The sequence below is a fragment of the Oncorhynchus kisutch genome, linkage group LG1, assembly GCF_002021735.2.
Source record: "Oncorhynchus kisutch isolate 150728-3 linkage group LG1, Okis_V2, whole genome shotgun sequence".
Lineage (NCBI taxonomy): Eukaryota > Metazoa > Chordata > Actinopteri > Salmoniformes > Salmonidae > Oncorhynchus > Oncorhynchus kisutch.
Genome location: NC_034174.2, coordinates 61,836,656 through 61,856,842, shown reverse-complemented (window position 1 = coordinate 61,856,842; position 20,187 = coordinate 61,836,656). Strand labels below are relative to the sequence as shown.

The 20,187-nt window shown below is 43.4% G+C and overlaps 2 protein-coding genes across 4 annotated transcripts; one reads left to right on the top strand and one right to left on the bottom strand.

The window, feature by feature from the left end:
* The first annotated feature begins 574 nt into the window (after positions 1-574).
* On the top strand, positions 575-16,772 carry LOC109889874 (ESF1 homolog). Its single transcript, XM_020481658.2, has 14 exons — positions 575-689; positions 1,966-2,429; positions 5,751-6,082; positions 6,199-6,312; positions 6,427-6,536; positions 6,701-6,853; positions 7,223-7,337; positions 13,477-13,645; positions 13,866-14,033; positions 14,249-14,376; positions 14,472-14,562; positions 14,687-14,772; positions 14,946-15,095; positions 15,452-16,772. The coding sequence occupies exons 2-14, from the start codon at positions 1,991-1,993 to the stop codon at positions 15,791-15,793; spliced, it is 2,397 nt and encodes a 798-aa protein (XP_020337247.1). The 5' UTR covers positions 575-689; positions 1,966-1,990; the 3' UTR covers positions 15,794-16,772.
* Positions 16,290-19,980, bottom strand: LOC109889883 (BTB/POZ domain-containing protein 3). Of its 3 annotated transcripts, none has more exons than XM_020481669.2 (5): positions 19,806-19,980; positions 19,206-19,476; positions 18,930-19,020; positions 18,511-18,629; positions 16,290-18,171 (listed from the first exon to the last, which is right to left on the bottom strand). In XM_020481669.2, the coding sequence occupies exons 2-5, from the start codon at positions 19,349-19,351 to the stop codon at positions 17,139-17,141; spliced, it is 1,389 nt and encodes a 462-aa protein (XP_020337258.1). In that variant the 5' UTR covers positions 19,352-19,476; positions 19,806-19,980; the 3' UTR covers positions 16,290-17,138. The 3 variants fall into 3 exon arrangements, with proteins under 3 accessions (XP_020337258.1, XP_020337268.1, XP_031684783.1); XM_020481679.2 differs by having other exon boundaries at positions 19,206-19,455; XM_031828923.1 differs by having other exon boundaries at positions 19,206-19,405.
* Positions 19,981-20,187: the final 207 nt, after the last annotated feature.

Genomic DNA, 20,187 nt, shown 5'->3' with positions numbered 1-20,187 from the left:
GACCAGACATCTAAAGCCGCATATTTTCAAGACTCGCCGGCAGACACAACTACCATTGAGAAAACGACTACCTATTGCATTGTTCATTTTTACTAATTGTTTACAGACAAACGAACCATTTACAGTAATACGTAGCAAACCATTGCACAACAAATATATATTTTTGGAGCGTGTTCTTCCAGTCGTCCCCATTGACTGACCTCGTCACAGTGTTATTGGCTTGTTTGTTTACTCCATGTGTAACTCTGTGTTGTTGTTTGTGTCACACTGCTTTGCTTTATCTTGGCCAGGTCGCAGTTGCAAATGAGAACTTGTTCTCAACTAGCCTACCTGGTTAAATAAAGGTGAAATAAATAAAATAAATAAAAGTGGACAAACAGAAAATATGGAACAGTTTTTTAATTCATTTGATAGAAAATGTGGAACTGGATTTAAGTCTGTTCACTAGTTCTACCCCCTCTTCTTGTTGTAAAGGCTAATGCATATGGTGCTGATTTCATTTTAAAGCTCGAATGATACATGTATTGAATTTGAATACATTATGTATTGAATACGGACTGAACTGTGGTTTTGTACTTCCTGGCTTGCCGTATTGCGAAAAGGGGTGGGACAAGAAAAAGGTCACGGAAGTGGTGCATGCTGGGAGAACACGTGGATATTGGTACGATTTCACTGGAGAAGTTGTTTTGGTAAGTCTCTATTCACTAAAATACTTTTGCACTCTTTATCTCTGCCAAATATTTCTCAGTTTAATTGTGTTCCTTGTGCTAACTGCAGGTCTTGGAATGGCCCTTATCAAGTGTTGTTTACATATCTGACTCGTGTGTCTGACTTATGTATCAAAAGTGTTAGCTTGCTTGTAAGCTATGCAATAAAACACTCACTCGTTAGAATAGTATTATGCACCTAGGGTATTGCATTGTGGTGCAGTGTACCTATTAGGACTAATAGAGAGTGGGAATTAGCTTATGTCATTCTGAGCTTACCTAGCTAACTAACTAACTACCTAGCTTGGGTGCCCATAGAGAATGATAGTGGCCAAAAGGTTAGCGCCATTGAGGGCTTCCACCATTTTAATGTAGTCAACTGGATGGGACTTCCAACTTCATTGGCTGATCCCTCCTGATGATCCAGTTTGAGTCATGTCCAACCTGGTCATTAGAAGGGATCAGCCAACCGTGAAGAAGAAAATGGACTACTTTAAAGTTGAGATGGCCTCTGGCTCTGTCACATATGCTATAATGTAGAGTGTTCACTTGCTGCTGTACAATGTATAGAAAATGAGGCAATTCAAGAGAGTACTATGAAATGAATGTCAAAATGTGGTTTTCTTTGCCCTTTGTCATCATAAATTACATAGCATGAATCATTATGGCAACTGCTCGGCCTCTACAGGGGGTAGTGCGTACAGCCGAGTACATCACCGGGGCCAAGCTTCCTGCCATCCAAGACCTCTATACCAGGCAGTGTCAGAGGAAGGCCCTAAAAATTGTCAGACTCCAGTCACCCTAGTCATCTCTGCTACCACATGGCAAATGGTAGCGGAGCAAGTCTAGGTCCAAGAGGCTCTTAAATAGCTTCTACCCCAAGCCATAAGACTCCTGAACAGCTAATCAAATGGCTACCAAGACTATTTGCATTGCCCCCCCCCCCAATATTCTATGCTGCTGCTACTCTCTGTTATTATCTATGCATAGCCACTTTAATAACTCTACCTACATGTACATATTACCTCGACACCGGTGCCCCCACACATTGACTCTGTACCGGGACCCCCTGTATATAGACCACCTATTGTTATTTACTGCTGCTCTTTAATAATTTGTTATTCTTATCTCTTTGTTTTTTTGGGGGTATTTTCTTAAAATGTAAGGTCTACACCTGTTGTATTCGGCATGTGCCAAATATATAAAAATATATTTGATGTAATAACTTCCATTGACAAACTGTCTGTCCTCTTTATAGATACTGCTCCGACGACTTAGCCATCATGGCTTCCAAAAAGGACCAAAGCGGCGATGACCGCTTCCAAAAAGTGAAAAAGGACCCCCGCTTCTGGGAAATGCCAGAGAAAGAGCACAAAATCAAGATTGACAAGCGCTTCCAGTCCATGTTCCACGACGATCGCTTCAAGCTCAAGTACACGGTCGACAAGCGCGGCCGACCCATCAACCACACCTCCTCCGAGGACCTGAAACGTTTCTACAATCTCTCTGACTCTGAGGAGGAAAGGGAGGATGGAAAGGATAAAGAGGAGGAGGAGGAGAGGAAGAAAAATAAGACCCAAGCGAAGTTGGGCTCTGTTGAGGGAGAGGATAAGGTAGTGGATGAGCCTAAAAAGCCTTTGAAGAAAGGAAAAGCTTCACAGTCCATAAAGAGTGGGCCTAAAGGAGACCAGCCTATCAGAGGAGTCAGACTGTGTGAGGAGGGTAAGTAGAAGAGGGGACCTTATTGTATGACCTGACTAGAGGTCGACCGATTTATGATTTTTTTCAACGCCGTTACCTATAACAATTATTTTTTTATGTAATAATGACAATTACAACAATATTGAATGAACACTTATTTTAACTTAATATAATACGTCAATAAAAATCAATTTAGCCTCAAATAAATAATGAAACATGTTCAAATTGGTTTAAATAATGCAAAAACAAAGTGTTGGAGAAGAAAGTAAAAGTGCAATATGTGCTATGTAAGAAAGCTAACGTTTCAGTTCCTTGCTCAGAACATGAGAACATATGTTTCTTTTAACATGAGTCTTCAATATTCCCAGGTAAGAAGTTTTAGGTTGTAGTTATTATAGGAATTATAGGACTATTTCCCTCTATACCATTTGTATTTCATTAACCTTTAACTATTGGATGTTCTTATAGGCACTTTAGTATTGCCAGTGTAACAGTATAGCTTCCGTCCCTCTAGCTAGCCATTTTACTTCGGTTACACCAGCCTCATCTCGGGAGTTGATAGGCTTGAAGTCATAAACAGCGCAATGCTTGACGCACAACGAAGAGCTGCTGGCAAAACGCACGAAAGTGCTGTTTGAATGAATGTTTACACGCCTGCTTCTGCCTACCACCGCTCAGTCAGATGCTTGTATGCTCAGTCAGATTATATGCAACGCAGGACACGCTAGATAATATCTAGTAATATCATCAACCATGTGTAGTTAACTTATGATTATGATTGATTGTTTTTTATAAGATAAGTTTAATGCTAGCTAGCAACTTACTTTGGCTTACTGCATTCGCGTAACAGGCAGTCTCCTTGTGGAGTGCAACGAGAGAGGCAGGTCGTTATTGCGTTGGGCAAGTTAACTGTAAGGTTGCAAGATTGGTTCCCCCGAGCTGACAAGGTGAAAGTCTGTCGTTCTATCCCTGAACAAGGCAGTTATCCCACCGTTCCTAGGCCGTCATTGAAATACCGATTTACGATTGTTATGAAAACTTGAAATCGGCCCTAATTAATCGGCCATTCCAATTAATCGGTCGACGTCTACTTATGACCCATAAGATGCATTATGCCTCAGGGCCCCTGCTAAAGAAAATACGTTAAAAACAAATGTTTGAAGTTTTGTCACGTGCACAAGTACAGTAAAATGCCGTTAAAAAAAAAAAAAAAGCTCTTTCCCAACAATGCAGTAATCAATATCAGTAGTAAAGTAAAGTAGAACAAAGACACATGAGAAATAGAAATAAGAAGAGTATGAGTAAATATAATCTTAGTGACTGTTCAAGCAAGAATCAAAACATTGTAAGCGTATGAGAACCTCAGTTATTTTAAGAAGTAATAAAAACGTAAATCTAAGCTAAGTTGAATGGGTGCAGATGGCGATGGCTTTCCAACTGCCGCAAAGAGTCGTGCGCATCTGTACGTGCCGTCAATATGTCTTGTACTGGAAAAGGGTCTTATGTATAGGTATAAGGTGACTAGGCATCAGGAAATATAATAAACAGAGTAGCAGCAGCGTATTTGAGGATTGTGTGTGTAGAGTCAGTATGAATGTGTGTGCATGTTACGTTTGTGTGTGTGTGTTGGAGTGTGAGTATGTAACGTCCTGTGAGTGTGCATAGTCTCTACTTAAAAATGATGAAACATTGGGCAATGAGTTGGATTGAAGACATGAAGATAGCGCTCTAGAGAGGATGACGGTTTTACTTTGACCTGCTTGCTCAGTCCTAGCAGAGCTGCTGCTGCCACCAAGTGGAGACCTCATCAATCTGCACACAATACCCCATAATAACAAAGTGGAAACAGGTTTTCAGAAATTGTTTCAGATATATACAGTTGATGTCGGAAGTTTACATACACTTAGGTTGGAGTCATTAAAACTTGTTTTTCAACCACTCCACAAATTTCTTGTTAACAAACTATAGTTTTGGCAAATTTTTCCAACAATTGTTTACAGACAGATTGTTTCACTTATAATTCATTGTATCACAATTTCTAGTGGGTCAGAAGTTTACATACACTAAGTTGACTGTGCCTTTAAACAGCTTGGACAATTCCAGAAAATGATGTCATGGCTTTAGAAGCTTCTGATAGGCTAATTGACATAATTTGAGTCAGTTGGAGGTGTACCTGTGGATGTATTTCAAGGCCTACCTTCAAACTCAGTGCCTCTTTGCTTGATATCATGGGGAAGAAAAAGAAAAACAGCCAAGACCCCAGAAAAACCATTGGAAACCTCCACGAATATAGTACATCTTTGGGAGCAATTTCCAAACGCCTGAAAGTACCAGGTTCATCTGTACAAACAATAGTACACAAGTATAAACACCATGGGACCACCCATCTGTCATACTGCTCAGGAAGGAGACGCGTTCTGTCTCCTAGAGATTAACGTACTTTGGTGCGGAAAGTGCAAATCAATCCCAGAACAACAGCAAAGGACCTTGTGAAGATGCTGGAGGACACAGGTACAAAAGTATCTATATCCACAGTAAAACGAGTCCTATATCGACATAACCTGAAAGGCCGCTCAGCAAGGAAGAAGCCACTGCTCCAAAACCACCATAAAAAAGCCAGACTACGGTTTGCAACTGCACATGGGGAGAAATGTCCTCTGGTCTGATGAAAAAATAGGACTGTTATGTGGATATATTGAAGCAACATCTCAAGACATCAGTCAGGAAGTTAAAGCTTGGTCACAAATAGGTCTTCCAAATGGACAATGACCCCAAGCATACTTCCAAAGTTGTGGCAAAATGGCTTAAGGACAACAAAGTCAAGGTATTGGAGTGGCCATCACAAAGCCCTGACCTCAATCCCATAGAAAATTTGTGGGCAGAACTGAAAAATCGTGCGCAAGCAAGGAGGCCTACAAACCTGACTTAGTTACAGCAGCTCTGTCAGGAGGAATGAGCCAAAATTCACCCAACTTATTGTGGGAAGCTTGTGGAAGGCTACCCAACACGTTTGACCCAAATTAAACCATTTAAAGGCAATGGTACCAAATACTAATTGAGTGTATGTAAACCTCTGATCCACTGGGAATGTGATGAAAGAAATAAAAGCTGAAATAAATAATTCTCTACTATTATTCTGACATTTCACATTCTTAAAATAAAGTGGTGATCCTAACTGGCCTAAGACGGGGAATTTTTACTAGGATTACATTTTTACCAGGATTAAACTGAGTTTTAAGGTATATGTAAACTTCCGACTTCAACTGTATATATATATATATATATATATATGCTCATTGTTTTGAAGTTTGTTGCTGCAATCAATACATGCTGTTTTTACAGGTGACGAAGAGGAAGATGACAAGGTGCCTCACGTTGAGGGGGACGGGGACGATGTGGACCAGGCGGCCAGCATCTCAGATGGCAGTGAGGATGAGGAAGACGATGACGAGGATGAAGCAGATGTGGAGAGCGGCTCCGAGGACGAGTCCGGTTCAGAGTCAGATGAGGACAGTAACAGCAGTGGGCCTGATCTGGCCAGGGGGAAAGGCAATGTGGAGACCAGCTCGGACGAAGACGACGATGATGATGTGGAAGCCATCTTGAAACATGAGGAGGAGGAGATCCAGCACGACTGGGGCGAGCTGTGCAAAGACGCGCCGCGGAGTGAGGAGGTGAGGTCTAAGGCTGTGTCTCAATTGTCCAGAGGGACTTCCTCTTCTCATTTCCTTTCGTCATCTAAAATGACATAAGAAATTGCATGTTCCAATGTTGTTTTTTACTACAACAGGTAACGCAAAGGCTGGCCGTGTGTAACATGGATTGGGACCGGATGAAAGCCAAGGACCTGCTGGCTCTGTTTAACTCCTTCAAGCCTAAAGGAGGGGTTGTGCTCTCTGTGAAGGTAAGGCTACATTAATTTGCCTGCTGGCTGTCACTCAAATATGATGGAAGTGACATTGCTTCACCAGACCAAGTCACAAATGTTGTGTATGTTTAACACTGTGTGTTTGTTTAGATCTACCCCTCAGAGTTTGGGAAGGAGCGGGTTCAGCAGGAACAGACCCAGGGTCCCCTGGAGCTGATTGCCCTGCCGGAGGATCCGGACAAAGACACAGAGGAGGAGATGTATGATCTAGATACCCCATTCACACATCCCTATCCTCCCTGTATTGTTCAACCAGAAATGAACCAGAGATAACATGTAGTGGTCCTAACAGATCAAAGGTAGGCAGTGAAATAGTTTCTATGAAAAGTGAATTGGTATTCATTTATGTGTTTGTGTATTGCAGGATTTACAGAGAGAAGATGCGGGACTACCAATTCAAGCGGCTAAAGTACTACTATGCGGTGGTGGAGTGCGACTCGCTTGACACAGCTGCTAAAATCTACCAGGAGTGTGACGGCTTTGAGTACGAGAGCAGCTGCTCCATCCTGGACCTGCGGTGAGGGAATAGACAGACACTCATTTATACTGAAGTGTACACTGGAGGAAAATGTGTTCAATAAAAGTGTAATAGAATGTACTGTATAACTTGATAATGTAAAGCATGGTAAGGAAGCTGTCCTCAAAAGAGAGGTGGTACACAACATCTTATCAATACATAGAATAACATAATGGCACACATAGTGAGGAATCTTATCCTTGCTTAATATATTACCAGTATATCGTACATCAAGGTATTGCGTTTGTACATGCTAACTACTTATTAGCATGATACCATTATGTGTGCTGCTGGTTCATTCTAAACATTAGGATGTCGCTATACTCCCATGCTAACTGTTGTGGTGGTCCCTCTTTTCTGTGGGAACAGGTTTATCCCTGATGATGTGACGTTTGACGAGGAGCCAAAGGACTTAGCCACAGACGTGGACCTGTCTGCCTACACCCCCAAGCTCTTCACCTCCACAGCAGCAGCCACGTCAAAGGTTAGACACACTCGGTCTAATAATCTCTTATGGTCATAGCAATATTTCCTCCATGGTCGGTCCCAGGCTTACCACCTGTGGAGCGGTGGTTCTGCAGTACATTGAACAAACATATAAACGCAACATGCAACAATTTCAAAGATTTTACGGAGTTACACTTCATATAAGGAAATCAGTCAATTTAAATAAATAAATTAGGCCCTCATCTATGGATTTCACATGACTGGGAATACAGATATGCATCTGTTGGTGACAGATACCTTACAAAATAAAAGTAGTAGCGTGGATCAGAAAATCAGTCAGTATCTGGTTTGACCGCCATTTGCCTCATGGAGCGTGACACATCTACTTCACATAGAGTTGACCAGGCTGTTGATTGACTCCAAGGTGGCATAGCAGTTCAGACGTCTTTTGTCCTCGTCTTGTCGTGTCCTGTGTATATATATATATTTACAACTTTTTTCACATACATTTTTTTTTTTTTTTCCATCAACTCATCTTCAAAACACTCTCCTGCAACCCGCCTCACCAATTTATATTTATAAAAAAAGTATTATTTACCTCAAATCTGTAATCCTCCAAGAAGCTAGCCAGAAACTCCAAGAAGCTAGCCTGAAACTAGCCAGAAGCTAATCTGAAGCTAGTTCAGAAGCTAGTTAGCTCCTTTACTGGCAAATCGTTAGTATTCAGCTAACCACGGTTTGTGGTCATCAGCTATCCTTTAGCTCGAAAATCTATCGCCAGTTCTGTACGGCGCAGCGCGGCTCGGAACGGAACATACCAGACCAATTTTTCTCTCCATGTCCCTGGATTTCGACTGCTCTCTGGACATTCATACCCGGATCTCACAGCTAGCTAGCTGCTATCCGTGTGACTATCGGCCTTCGTTGATTCCGGAGCAAACATCAATTATTCCGGAGCTAGCCAGCTCCGTCAATCACTCCTGGGCTGCAGTCACCTATCCGGACCCGTTTTACTGCCTACGCGGAGCCCCACCGGGCCTTCACAACTGGACTGCCGACGTTATCTACCTGAAGGAGATCCGGCTGGCTCCTCCGTCGCGACGTTACCTGAACGCCCATCTGCGGCCTGCTAACCGTTAGCTGTCTTACCGGCTGCTATCTGAATAGACAATCGGACAATTTATTTATTTTTATTATTATTATGTTTTCTTCTTGGGCCTTTATAACTATATCTATTGTTTTTTTTTTTTTTTGTGTGATTTGGATTAATCCCCTCTACCACACGGAACCCCACTAATCTGCTGACGGAACGCAAGAGGTGGCTAACAACAGACCTCCATCCTATGCTAGCTTGCTACGGATGGCCTGGCTAGCTGTCTAAATCACCGTGACCCCCAACCAACCTCTCCACTCACTGGACCCTTTTGATCACTCGACTAAGCATGCCTCTCCTTAATGTCAATATGTCTTGTCCATTGCTGTTCTGGTTAGTGTTTATTGGCTTATTTCACTGTAGAGCCTCTAGTCCTGCTCACTATACCTTATCCAACCTATTTGTTCCACCACCCACACATGCAATGACATCTCCTGGTTTCAATGATGTTTCTAGAGACAATATCTCTCTCTTCATCACTCAATACCTAGGTTTACCTCCACTGTATTCACATCCTACCATACCTTTGTCTGTACATTATACCTTGATGCTATTTTATCGCCCCCAGAAACCTCCTTTTACTCTATGTTCCAGACGTTCTAGACGGCCAATTCTCATAGCTTTTAGCCGTACCCTTATTCTACTCCTCCTATGTTCCTCTGGCGATGTAGAGGTGAATCCAGGCCCTGCAGTGCCTAGCTCCACTCCTATTCCCCAGGCGCTCTCTTTTGACGACTACTGTAACCGTAATAGCCTTGGTTTCATGCATGTTAACATTAGAAGCCTCCTCCCTAAGTTTGTTCTATTCACTGCTTTAGCACACTCTGCCAACCCGGATGTTCTAGCTGTGTCTGAATCCTGGCTTAGGAAGAACACCAAAAATTCAGAAATTTTAATTCCAAACTACAACATTTTCAGACAAGATAGAACTGCCAAAGGGAGCGGTGTTGAAATCTACTGCAAAGATAGCCTGCAGAGTTCTGTCCTACTATCCAGGTCTGTACCCAAACAATTTGAACTTCTACTATTAAAAATCCACCTCTCTAAAAACAAGTCTCTCACCGTTGCCGCCTGCTATAGACCACCCTCTGCCCCCAGCTATGCTCTGGACACCATATGTGAACTGATTGCCCCCCATCTATCTTCAGAGTTCGTGCTGCTAGGCGACCTAAACTGGAACATGCTTAACACCCCAGCCATCCTACAATCTAAACTTGATGCCCTCAATCTCACACAAATTATCAATGAACCTACCAGGTACCTCCCCAAAGCCTTAAACACGGGCACCCTCATAGATATCATCCTAACCAACTTCCCCTCTAAATACACCTCTGCTGTCTTCAACCAAGATCTCAGCGATCACTGCCTCATTGCCTGCATCCGTAATGGGTCAGCGGTCAAACGACCTCCACTCATCACTGTAAAACGCTCCCTGAAAGACTTCTGCGAGCAGGCCTTTCTAAACGACCTGGCCGGGGTATCCTGGAAGGATATTGATCTCATCCCGTCAGTAGAGGATGCCTGGATATTTAAAAAAAAAAAAGCCTTCCTAACCATCTTAAATAAACATGCCCCATTCAAGAAATTTAGAACCAGGAACAGATATAGCCCTTGGTTCTCCCCAGACCTGACTGCCCTTAACCAACACAAACATCCTATGGCGTTCTGCATTAGCATCGAACAGCCCCCGTGATATGCAGCTGTTCAGGGAAGCTAGAAACCATTATACACAGGCAGTTAGAAAAGCCAAGGCTAGCTTTTTCAAGCAGAAATTTGCTTCCTGCAACACTAACTCAAAATAGTTCTGGGACACTGTAAAGTCCATGGAAAATAAGAACACCTCCTCCCAGCTGCCCACTGCACTGAAGATAGGAAACACTGTCACCACTGATAAATCCACCATAATTGAGAATTTCAATAAGCATTTTTCTACGGCTGGCCATGCTTTCCACCTGGCTACTCCTACCCCGGACAACAGCACTGCACCCCCAACAGCAACTCGCCCAAGCCTTCCCCATTTCTCCTTCTCCCAAATCCATTCAGCTGATGTTCTGAAAGAGCTGCAAAATCTGGACCCCTACAAATCAGCCGGGCTAGACAATCTGGACCCTTTCTTTCTAAAATTATCTGCCGAAATTGTTGCCACCCCTATTACTAGCCTGTTCAACCTCTCTTTCGTGTCGTCTGAGATTCCCAAAGATTGGAAAGCAGCTGCGGTCATCCCCCTCTTCAAAGGGGGGGACACTCTTGACCCAAACTGCTACAGACCTATATCTATCCTACCGTGCCTTTCTAAGGTCTTCGAAAGCCAAGTCAACAAACAGATTACCGACCATTTCGAATCTGACCATACCTTCTCTGCTATGCAATCTGGTTTCAGAGCTGGTCATGGGTGCACCTCAGCCACGCTCAAGGTCCTAAACGATATCTTAACCGCCATCGATAAGAAACATTACTGTGCAGCCGTATTCATTGATCTGGCCAAGGCTTTCGACTCTGTCAATCACCACATCCTCATCGGCAGACTCGACAGCCTTGGTTTCTCAAATGATTGCCTCGCCTGGTTCACCAACTACTTCTCTGATAGAGTTCAGTGTGTCAAATCGTAGGGTCTGCTGTCCGGACCTCTGGCAGTCTCTATGGTGGTGCCACAGGGTTCAATTCTTGGACCGACTCTCTTCTCTGTATACATCAATGAGGTCGCTCTTGCTGCTGGTGAGTCTCTGATCCACCTCTACGCAGACGACACCATTCTGTATACTTCTGGCCCTTCTTTGGACACTGTGTTAACAACCCTCCAGGCAAGCTTCAATGCCATACAACTCTCCTTCCGTGGCCTCCAATTGCTCTTAAATACAAGTAAAACTAAATGCATGCTCTTCAACCGATCGCTACCTGCACCTACCCGCCTGTCCAACATCACTACTCTGGACGGCTCTGACTTAGAATACGTGGACAACTACAAATACTTAGGTGTCTGGTTAGACTGTAAACTCTCCTTCCAGACCCATATCAAACATCTCCAATCCAAAGTTAAATCTAGAATTGGCTTCCTATTTCGCAACAAAGCATCCTTCACTCATGCTGCCAAACATACCCTTGTAAAACTGACCATCCTACCAATCCTCGACTTTGGCGATGTCATTTACAAAATAGCCTCCAATACCCTACTCAACAAATTGGATGCAGTCTATCACAGTGCAATCCGTTTTATCACCAAAGCCCCATATACTACCCACCATTGCGACCTGTACGCTCTCGTTGGCTGGCCCTCGCTTCATACTCGTCGCCAAACCCACTGGCTCCATGTCATCTACAAGACCCTGCTAGGTAAAGTCCCCCCTTATCTCAGCTCGCTGGTCACCATAGCATCTCCCACCTGTAGCACACGCTCCAGCAGGTATATCTCTCTAGTCACCCCCAAAACCAATTCTTTCTCTGGCCGCCTCTCCTTCCAGTTCTCTGCTGCCAATGACTGGAACGAACTACAAAAATCTCTGAAACTGGAAACACTTATCTCCCTCACTAGCTTTAAGCACCAACTGTCAGAGCAGCTCACAGATTACTGCACCTGTACATAGCCCACCTATAATTTAGCCCAAACAACTACCTCTTTCCCAACTGTATTTAATTTTAATTAATTAATTTGTTTTGCTCCTTTGCACCCCATTATTTTTATTTCTACTTTGCACATTCTTCCATTGCAAAACTACCATTCCAGTGTTTTACTTGCTATATTGTATTTACTTTGCCACCATGGCCTTTTTTGCCTTTACCTCCCTTCTCACCTCATTTGCTCACATTGTATATAGACTTGTTTATACTGTATTATTGACTGTATGTTTGTGTAACTCTGTGTCGTTGTATCTGTCGAACTGCTTTGCTTTATCTTGGCCAGGTCGCAATTGTAAATGAGAACTTGTTCTCAACTTGCCTACCTGGTTAAATAAAGGTAAAATAAATAAAAATTGTGGCCTGTGGGATGTTGTCCCACTCCTCTTCAATGGCTGTGCGAAGTTACTGGATATTGGCGGGAACTGGAACACACTGTCGTACACATTGATCCAGAGCATCCCAACCATGCTCAATAGGTGACATGTCTGGTGAGTATGCAGGCCATGGAAGAACTGGGAGATTTTCAGCTTCCAGGATTTGTGTACAAATCCTTGCGACATGGGGCCATGCATTATCATGCTAAACATGAGGTCATGGCGGCGGATGAATGGCATGACAATGGGCCTCAGGATCTCATCATGGTATCTCTGTGTATTCAAATGACCTTCTATAAAATGCAATTGTGTTCATTGTCCGTAGCTTATGCCTGCCCATACCATAGCCCCACTGCCACCATGGGACACTGTCCACAACGTTGACATCCGTAAACTGTTCGCCCACACGACGCCATATACACTGTCGGTCATCAGCCCGGTACAGTTGAAACCAGGATTAATCCGTGAACACACCCATAGTCTCATCAGCTGTCCGAGTTGCTGGTCTTAGACAGTCCTGCAGGTGAAGAAGCCGGATGTCAATTATCTGGCAACAGCTCTACAAGAAGACCAAGGCCACCCAATTGCATGCTCCCTCAAAACTTGAGACCAAACTTGTCTGACAATTTTTTGTGTGGCCTTTTATTGTCCCCAGCACAAGGTGCACCTGTGTAATGGTCATGCTGTTTATTCAGCTTCTTGATATGTCACAACTGTTAGGTGGATGGATTATCTTGGCAAAGTAGAAATGCTCACTAACAAGGATATAAACAAATTTGTGCCTAAAATTTTTGTGAATTGAGTTTTGGGGAAATCTTTCATTTTAGCTCATGAAACATGGAACACTTTACATGTTGCATTTTTTAAAATGTTTTTGTTCAGAATAAATATGAATTGTTCAGGGTGAAATTTTTTGCTGAATATTTGCATCTCGTACATTTCCCTCTAGTCCTATCATCTTCTTTAGTTGAGAAAGGACTCTGTATATTTCAGGTTCTTTACATTTATGACCTATTGTGTGTTTTCCACCCCAGGTGGAGTTGACCTGGGACGAGACAGACCATGAGCGTGTCACTGCCATGAACAGGAAGTTCAACAAGGACGAGCTGCTACAGATGGATTTCAACGCCTACCTGGCCTCCTCCAGCGATGATGATGATGAGGATGGAGTGGAGATGGAGAAGGAAGAGGAGCTTCCTGAGGGTAAGAAGAAAACAACACTTGAAGTGATTTTGATTAGCTTTTATAAAATACCTTTCAATCCTGTATACCCGAAGGACTTTAAGGGTATTATTCTTTGTGCTGGTAGATTATTGCCAACGGGGACAAATCACTATTACTGTCATGTAAAGGAGAGATGTTATTTTATGTTTATTGCTTATGTTTGTTGCGTTGACTTTTATTTCCCCTTTTGGTCACCTAGTTAAACAGCCAGAAGAGGCCAGCAAGGAGGTGGAAAAGAAGGTCAGGAAAGGGAAGCAGAGCAGCGGTAAGCAGATAGAGAAATACAGAGAGATACTGAAGAGCATCCAGGAGAAAGACCAGAAGAAGGAGGACAAGGGCATGGAGATGGAGATCACATGGGTGCCAGGTAGGGACAAATAAAAAATTCCCCTGTGTCAGACAGACTTTTTCATTGTCAGTAGTGCAACTTTTCATTATGTCAGTGCGACCTTTCCCCATATGTCAGACAGTGCAACTTTTTGTTGTCAGACTGTGACTTTGACTCGTCAATACAAATTGCATTTAGTTGGCACAACCAACCACTAAGCAGCCTCAATTACACTCCCATCTTCCTCACCTCAGGACTGAAGGAGACAACTGAACAGTTGGTGAAGGAGAAGCTAGAAGGAAAGGACAAGCTGACACCCTGGGAAGAGTTCATTGAGAAGAAGAAGGACAAGAAAAAGCAGAAAAAGACCAAAGGAAAGCAGGTGAGATCACTAGATTAAAGAAGGTTGTTAAATGTCTCACACACATTGTATTGGAGGGTGACAGACTTTTTTTCCCCTTTCCTTTCCCTTTCCAGGAATCTGATGATTCGGACCTCAGTGGCGATGAGCTTCCTGCAGACGTCGACTTTGATGACCCGTTCTTTGCTGAAGAGCTTGGTTCTATGGGTGAGTCGCGTCGTGAATCATACTCAATCAGTTGCCACATTTACTCGAGTGCACTGGTAAAACGAATCACAATATGCTTTTATGCATGATTTGGCCATGACTTGTTTTCTTCCTAATCTCCCAGATCTGAAAAAGAAAGCAAAGAGCAAGAAAAACAAAAAGGTGGAGGAGAGGACACCTGAAGAGGAGGAGGAGTTGGAGAAACAAAAGGTAGGTGTCAGTGACGTGGAGTTGAAAGCACTCGTATACACTAATGCAATGGACTTAATACTGTTACTGGTATTCAGGACGTTGCACATTACGTTTTGTGAGCAGATGCCTTGACACGGTTCGTGATTAAGCCAAACAAAAGTAACCTATTTTATTTCTCCATAAACCCACAGGCTGAGATGGCCCTGCTCATGGACGACGACGACGACAAGCACAAACACTTCAACTACGACAAGATCGTAGAGGAGCAGAACCTGAGCAAAAAGAAGAGGAAGAAGCTTCTGAAGAAGGACAACACTAGCCTGGAGGAGGACAACTTCCAGGTCAGAGCAGCCTTTTGGTTTCTTTTCATGGCAAAGAAATAGCTTGTACTCAACAGGCAGTATTTTGAAGTGGTTCTTTTTTTTTACCATCGTTTCCCATTGACATCAATTAATAATTTTGTAAAGTCTCAAATCAGAGGCTTCATGAATACATGTATTGATAGGGGAGTGTAGGTTACATTTCCTGGAATAAGGTGGAATTGGTTACACATACAACTTTGCCAAAGTTCATTAACATTAATTAAGGACCATTTTTCTGTTGCCTTAAGATGCACAATTTGTTTTACTGTCGAGGATTTTTTATAGACTTCAATGAAATCTCACCCCCCCACCCCCCAATTTCTTCTCTCTGACAGGTGGATGTGAAGGACCCTCGTTTCCAGGCCATGTTCACCTCCCACCTCTACAACCTGGACCCTTCCGACCCGGGCTACAAGAAGACCAAGGCCACCCAGAGCATCCAGGTCGAGAAGCAGCGCCGCAGGGAGGAGCGCCAGCGCAACCAGGACGAGGCACTCAAGAGCTCACAGGCCCCGCCCGCACAGGAAGTGGGAGCAAAGAAACAGGAAACGGATGCCAGTGGCCATGCGGTGGCTGAACCCACCAAGAAAATGGACCCAGGACTGTCCATGCTCATCAAGTCTATTAAGAACAAAACGGAGCAGTTTCAAGCACGAAAGAAACAGAAGACCATGTAGGTCTTTTTAACTGGACTATTGAGGACTATGTTTCTGGGTGAAAAGCTATGGACTGCTCTTAACCAGCAGCTATGTGCAGCGGCCTTACGCTACACTATCTCTTTGTGATGAAGATACTGTTGGTGTGTGTGAGGCCTGAGACAAAAGCCTTGCCCACTTTTATTGTGAACTATCACTCTACAAAAGAGGCCTAATCAGGAACACGAAGTTGAAGATAGAATAGTTTGTGTATTTGAATGTGAAAATATGCTACCGTAATTAACATTGAGACACTTGTATAAACCATGTTCTGAGGGACTGCCAACAGTAAATGGTGGTTTGATACATCTCTGAATAGTATTTTTTTTTACTCTTGATTTACATTATACAAACCTGCTCTATAGCCCCAGTCTGAGCCCTTTAAAATACTTTTATATAAAAAGACACTTCACACAATTTTAGAGAACTGGTTAATTGTATTTTCTATATGCAACAACAGTACACATTCATTGATCCATTGATACTGTCAACCTCACCGCATGGCAACATTCTCATTGGAATCTCATTCTTCAACAATTCATACTGATTCATTCATTTATTTTATTTTTTTAAGCCCTAAATTAATATAAGCAAGATACAAAAAGGCTGTCCCGTTTGAAAAGAGGACCAATAGTAGTGCAAAAAAAAGTTTGCTATATACTGAGATGGCAACATACCCACGTATCTTAAACCTCAGCACAGGTTTACATTGCGTTTTTGTCTGTTCTCAGTTTTATTAATCTCACAGAAAACCCAAGGGGTTACTTGGATTGAGGTAATAATATTAACAATACAAAATCTTAGAAATTGCACCATCAAATTTTTTAACTATTTATCAAGTTACAAAGTACAAAAATATTTGATATGCATTAAGTATCCTCTATATCAATGTCGAGTTTCTTGCACAGGTTGAAATATTTTGTTTTCATGTTGTAGTGTTTTCTTAAAAAAAAAAAAAAAAGGAATGTTTGAAGTAAAAATAAATTTTAAAGATACCTGCAACACACTAATATTCTTGTTAAATGAGAACTGTGCTTCATAAACAGTAGAACAAAAATGTGTGAAAAGTGTTAAATGTGTTATGACCTATCCTTTATAAGAAAATATTTGGTCACTGCAACCCAGTCACACTAGGTCCAACATACTCATAAGGCAATTGTATAGTGAACTAAATAACCACCACAATAAATTGGATATGTTTGTTTTTTTCCTAACCAGGTATACTTTTAAAGCCATAGTTAAGAGCTGATGCTTTCTGAACAGCCGGAGGGGTGCATTTACTGTGGCAGTAAAGATGGAGGGTTACGTTTCCCTCACATTCGACACCTCAAGCGTAAAAGATGAGCTCAGGTATTTGCCCCCCCTGCACACCTGTCCCGTTGGTGCTGTCCGAGGAGCATTGGAACTGGAAGGTGACCTTGCCACACTGCACCTCAGTCATCCCCTCCTGGCCAAAGTAGCTGAGCTCGTTGCCGTCCAACACGACGCTGGCCGTGTAGAATGTGTCGGGCTCGATCTGCACAGGGTATTCAAACCACACTGGTAATGTGCTGCTAGAGCCATCTGAAAAGTACTTGATGAGGCTCTGGCCCAGCAGAACGCCCTGCCTCTTGAGTTCAATCTTGGCGTTGTACTCTGCTGAGCCACAGCTGGAACCATACAGGCCAAAGCCGGCAATGAACACTCGCTTGTCCACGGCGAACTGGATGCTGTCGCAGCGGCCCCGGTAGCGCCACTGGTTACTCCGGTAGGCGCACGACTGGAAACGGTGGCAGCGCTGCGGCGCCAGGCCCTTGCGCAGCTTGCTGGCAAACAGCAGCTCAGGCTTCTTGGCAGCCGTGTACCACAGGAAGATGTCGTTGGTCTCGTTGAGCGTCAGCACACCCGACTGTGCCGCACTGTTGGCGAAGTCATCCAGCGTCATGGTGGGAATGCGGATCAGGTAGATGGCCTTGCCCAGCGCCAGCCGTTTGTTCTCAATGGTGGGCGTCAGGTCCTGGCGCTGGCATTCGGCCTCAGCCCAGCTCAATGCCGCCTCGAACACCACCATCTCCTTGGCATTGAGCGTCTCGCGGCGCAGGATACTCTCCAGGGTCACCGAGTCGATGTCTGTGAAGCCCTCGGAGCGCAGCGCAAGCTCAGCTTGGGCGTCGATCACCTCCCAGCAGCGCAGCGTCAGGTCGGGCTCCTCAAACAGGCAGCTCTGGGAGAGCAGAACGCAAGCATTCTTGGCGCTCAGGCTCGTCTCCAGGAAGTTGACGCATGCCCGAGCCAGGTGGGGCACGATGTACTTCTTGGCGGCATAGAGCGTAGCCAGGACAGTGTCAGCACACAGGTCGATCTCGTCACAGTAGATGTACCTGCCAGACCAGAGTGGGGAGAGTCAGATTAGAGCTCGACAAGTTCACTTCAACTTCTCATTTATGGGGAGGCTAACTTTATAATTTCACATGCCATTGCATTGTCAGCTGAATATTCAAAGGAACACATTCTAACCTGAATATGGCCAAGTAAAACTTTTAATCTGGAAAAAAAACTTGGTCCCATCATTCAGTCGAGGCATTTTTCCTTTATAGCTTACTTGCAAATACCACGAATCAGCCTACATTTCAAATGAACTAAGGTCGCCCTCATTCTGAAATGTACAATGAACACTGGGACTGCATCTAATGAGATGTCAGGAGGTACCGGCCACGTACTTCAACATGGCTAGGAACGAGGGAGGCTCCACATCAGGGATACGGATCTCTTCCTTGTCCTCTGCCAGTTCACCGTAAAACATGGCGTGGAACACATTACTCCCCACAGCCAGCACATACTGAGGGACAACATGGAAGATAGGGAGTCACATGATAAAAGGAAGAGAAGCAAAGAGGGAGCAAGTTATGGTGGGAGGATGTATGAGGGATAGAAGGTGGAGAGAATATACATTTACACATATATAAATGTAGATATTTGCAAAAGGATTTGGCATAAAGAGACTGGTGTGGAGACATCTAATTGCATTTTATTTAACATTTTGGTCATTTAGTAGACTCATCTGTCTGTACATGTTGTGTTTTGTCTTGTGCAGTGAAGTACTCACATATGTTGGACAGGTTCAAAGGGAATTGATTACCTTGTGCCCAGGTACTCGCTGAGTCCCTCCTGGGGGGCCAACAACAAAGTGAACATCTGCCATCAACTCATTGTTGAACATGACTGAATTCCTGTGAAAGCACGAGTCATATGATTAATAAACAGTGTCCATGGCTTCAGTATCTGCATGTAAGAGCTGGTAGACCCAAGAAATGTGTTTTCTTTGTTCATTTTCAATCTATTAAAATGTACACATCGCCGCCCCTCAAAATGCAGTAGAATCCCAGTTGAACTACCGCTTACTGGGGTTACCTACCTCTCTCGGATGGTAGGATAGAGCCCTTGCCAGTTGCAGCTGTGAATGGTGTTGTTATTCAGGTTCTGCTGCTGGTATTGCTGCACAGCTGTTTTGGTTGAGGATACTGGGGCCAGCTTCTTGGTGGGAAAGAGCTCTGCAGCCATCTTTACCCCACTATTTTTTGTTAGGGTGATCTCATAGCAGGCGCGAGGCTGCGACTGTTGGGGCAATATTTTAAATTGCCCTTATTTGACGATCGTGGCTGACACTGGAAAGGACAAAAGAAATCCTAGCAACAAAAACAAAGTTCTAACGTTAGCCTAACTACTGTAGCTGGCTAATGTTAGCTAGCGTAAAATAGTTCGCAATGTAGGCAAACAATACATGCATAAATACACACGATAAACATCTAACGTTAGCTAGCAAGATTCTAGAGCGTTGTTTAAATCCTCGCTTAATTTGAGACGTATTAGCTAACGTTAGAAATCTACCTTTAGCCAGTTTGCTAACTGCTAGACTGCGGCCAAGACTGGCCAGATGTGATACAGGAAGTGGCTAATAATGAACGCTTGTTTTTTTGTTATTTGGCAAAACTAAGAAATGTAGCTATCCTCTTACCTGCCGCATTTGACGTCTAGTAGCTATCACCAATCGTAAAGTGGGCGCCCGACGATTGTATGAAACGTTTCCACATCCAAATAGCTTGCTACACAACTCGAGTGTACACAATACACATCTGCCAGGCACTATTGTTTAGGTGTCATACAAGTTCATACCACTACGAGTTAAGGAGGGCTGTACTCCTGTTTTTTTGTAGAATGCTGAACAGGAATCCTTTCAAAACGCTTTTGTTCATTTTTGTGACATTGATAAAGAAGAAAAATATTAAAGCAGATTGTCACTGAGATATATTTTTGTAGGTATTGAAGTTATTTCAAAGTAAATGTAACACAGTATGTGTGTGTTTCTGCTGCCTCTGCCCAGTGTTGTCACGTTAGTA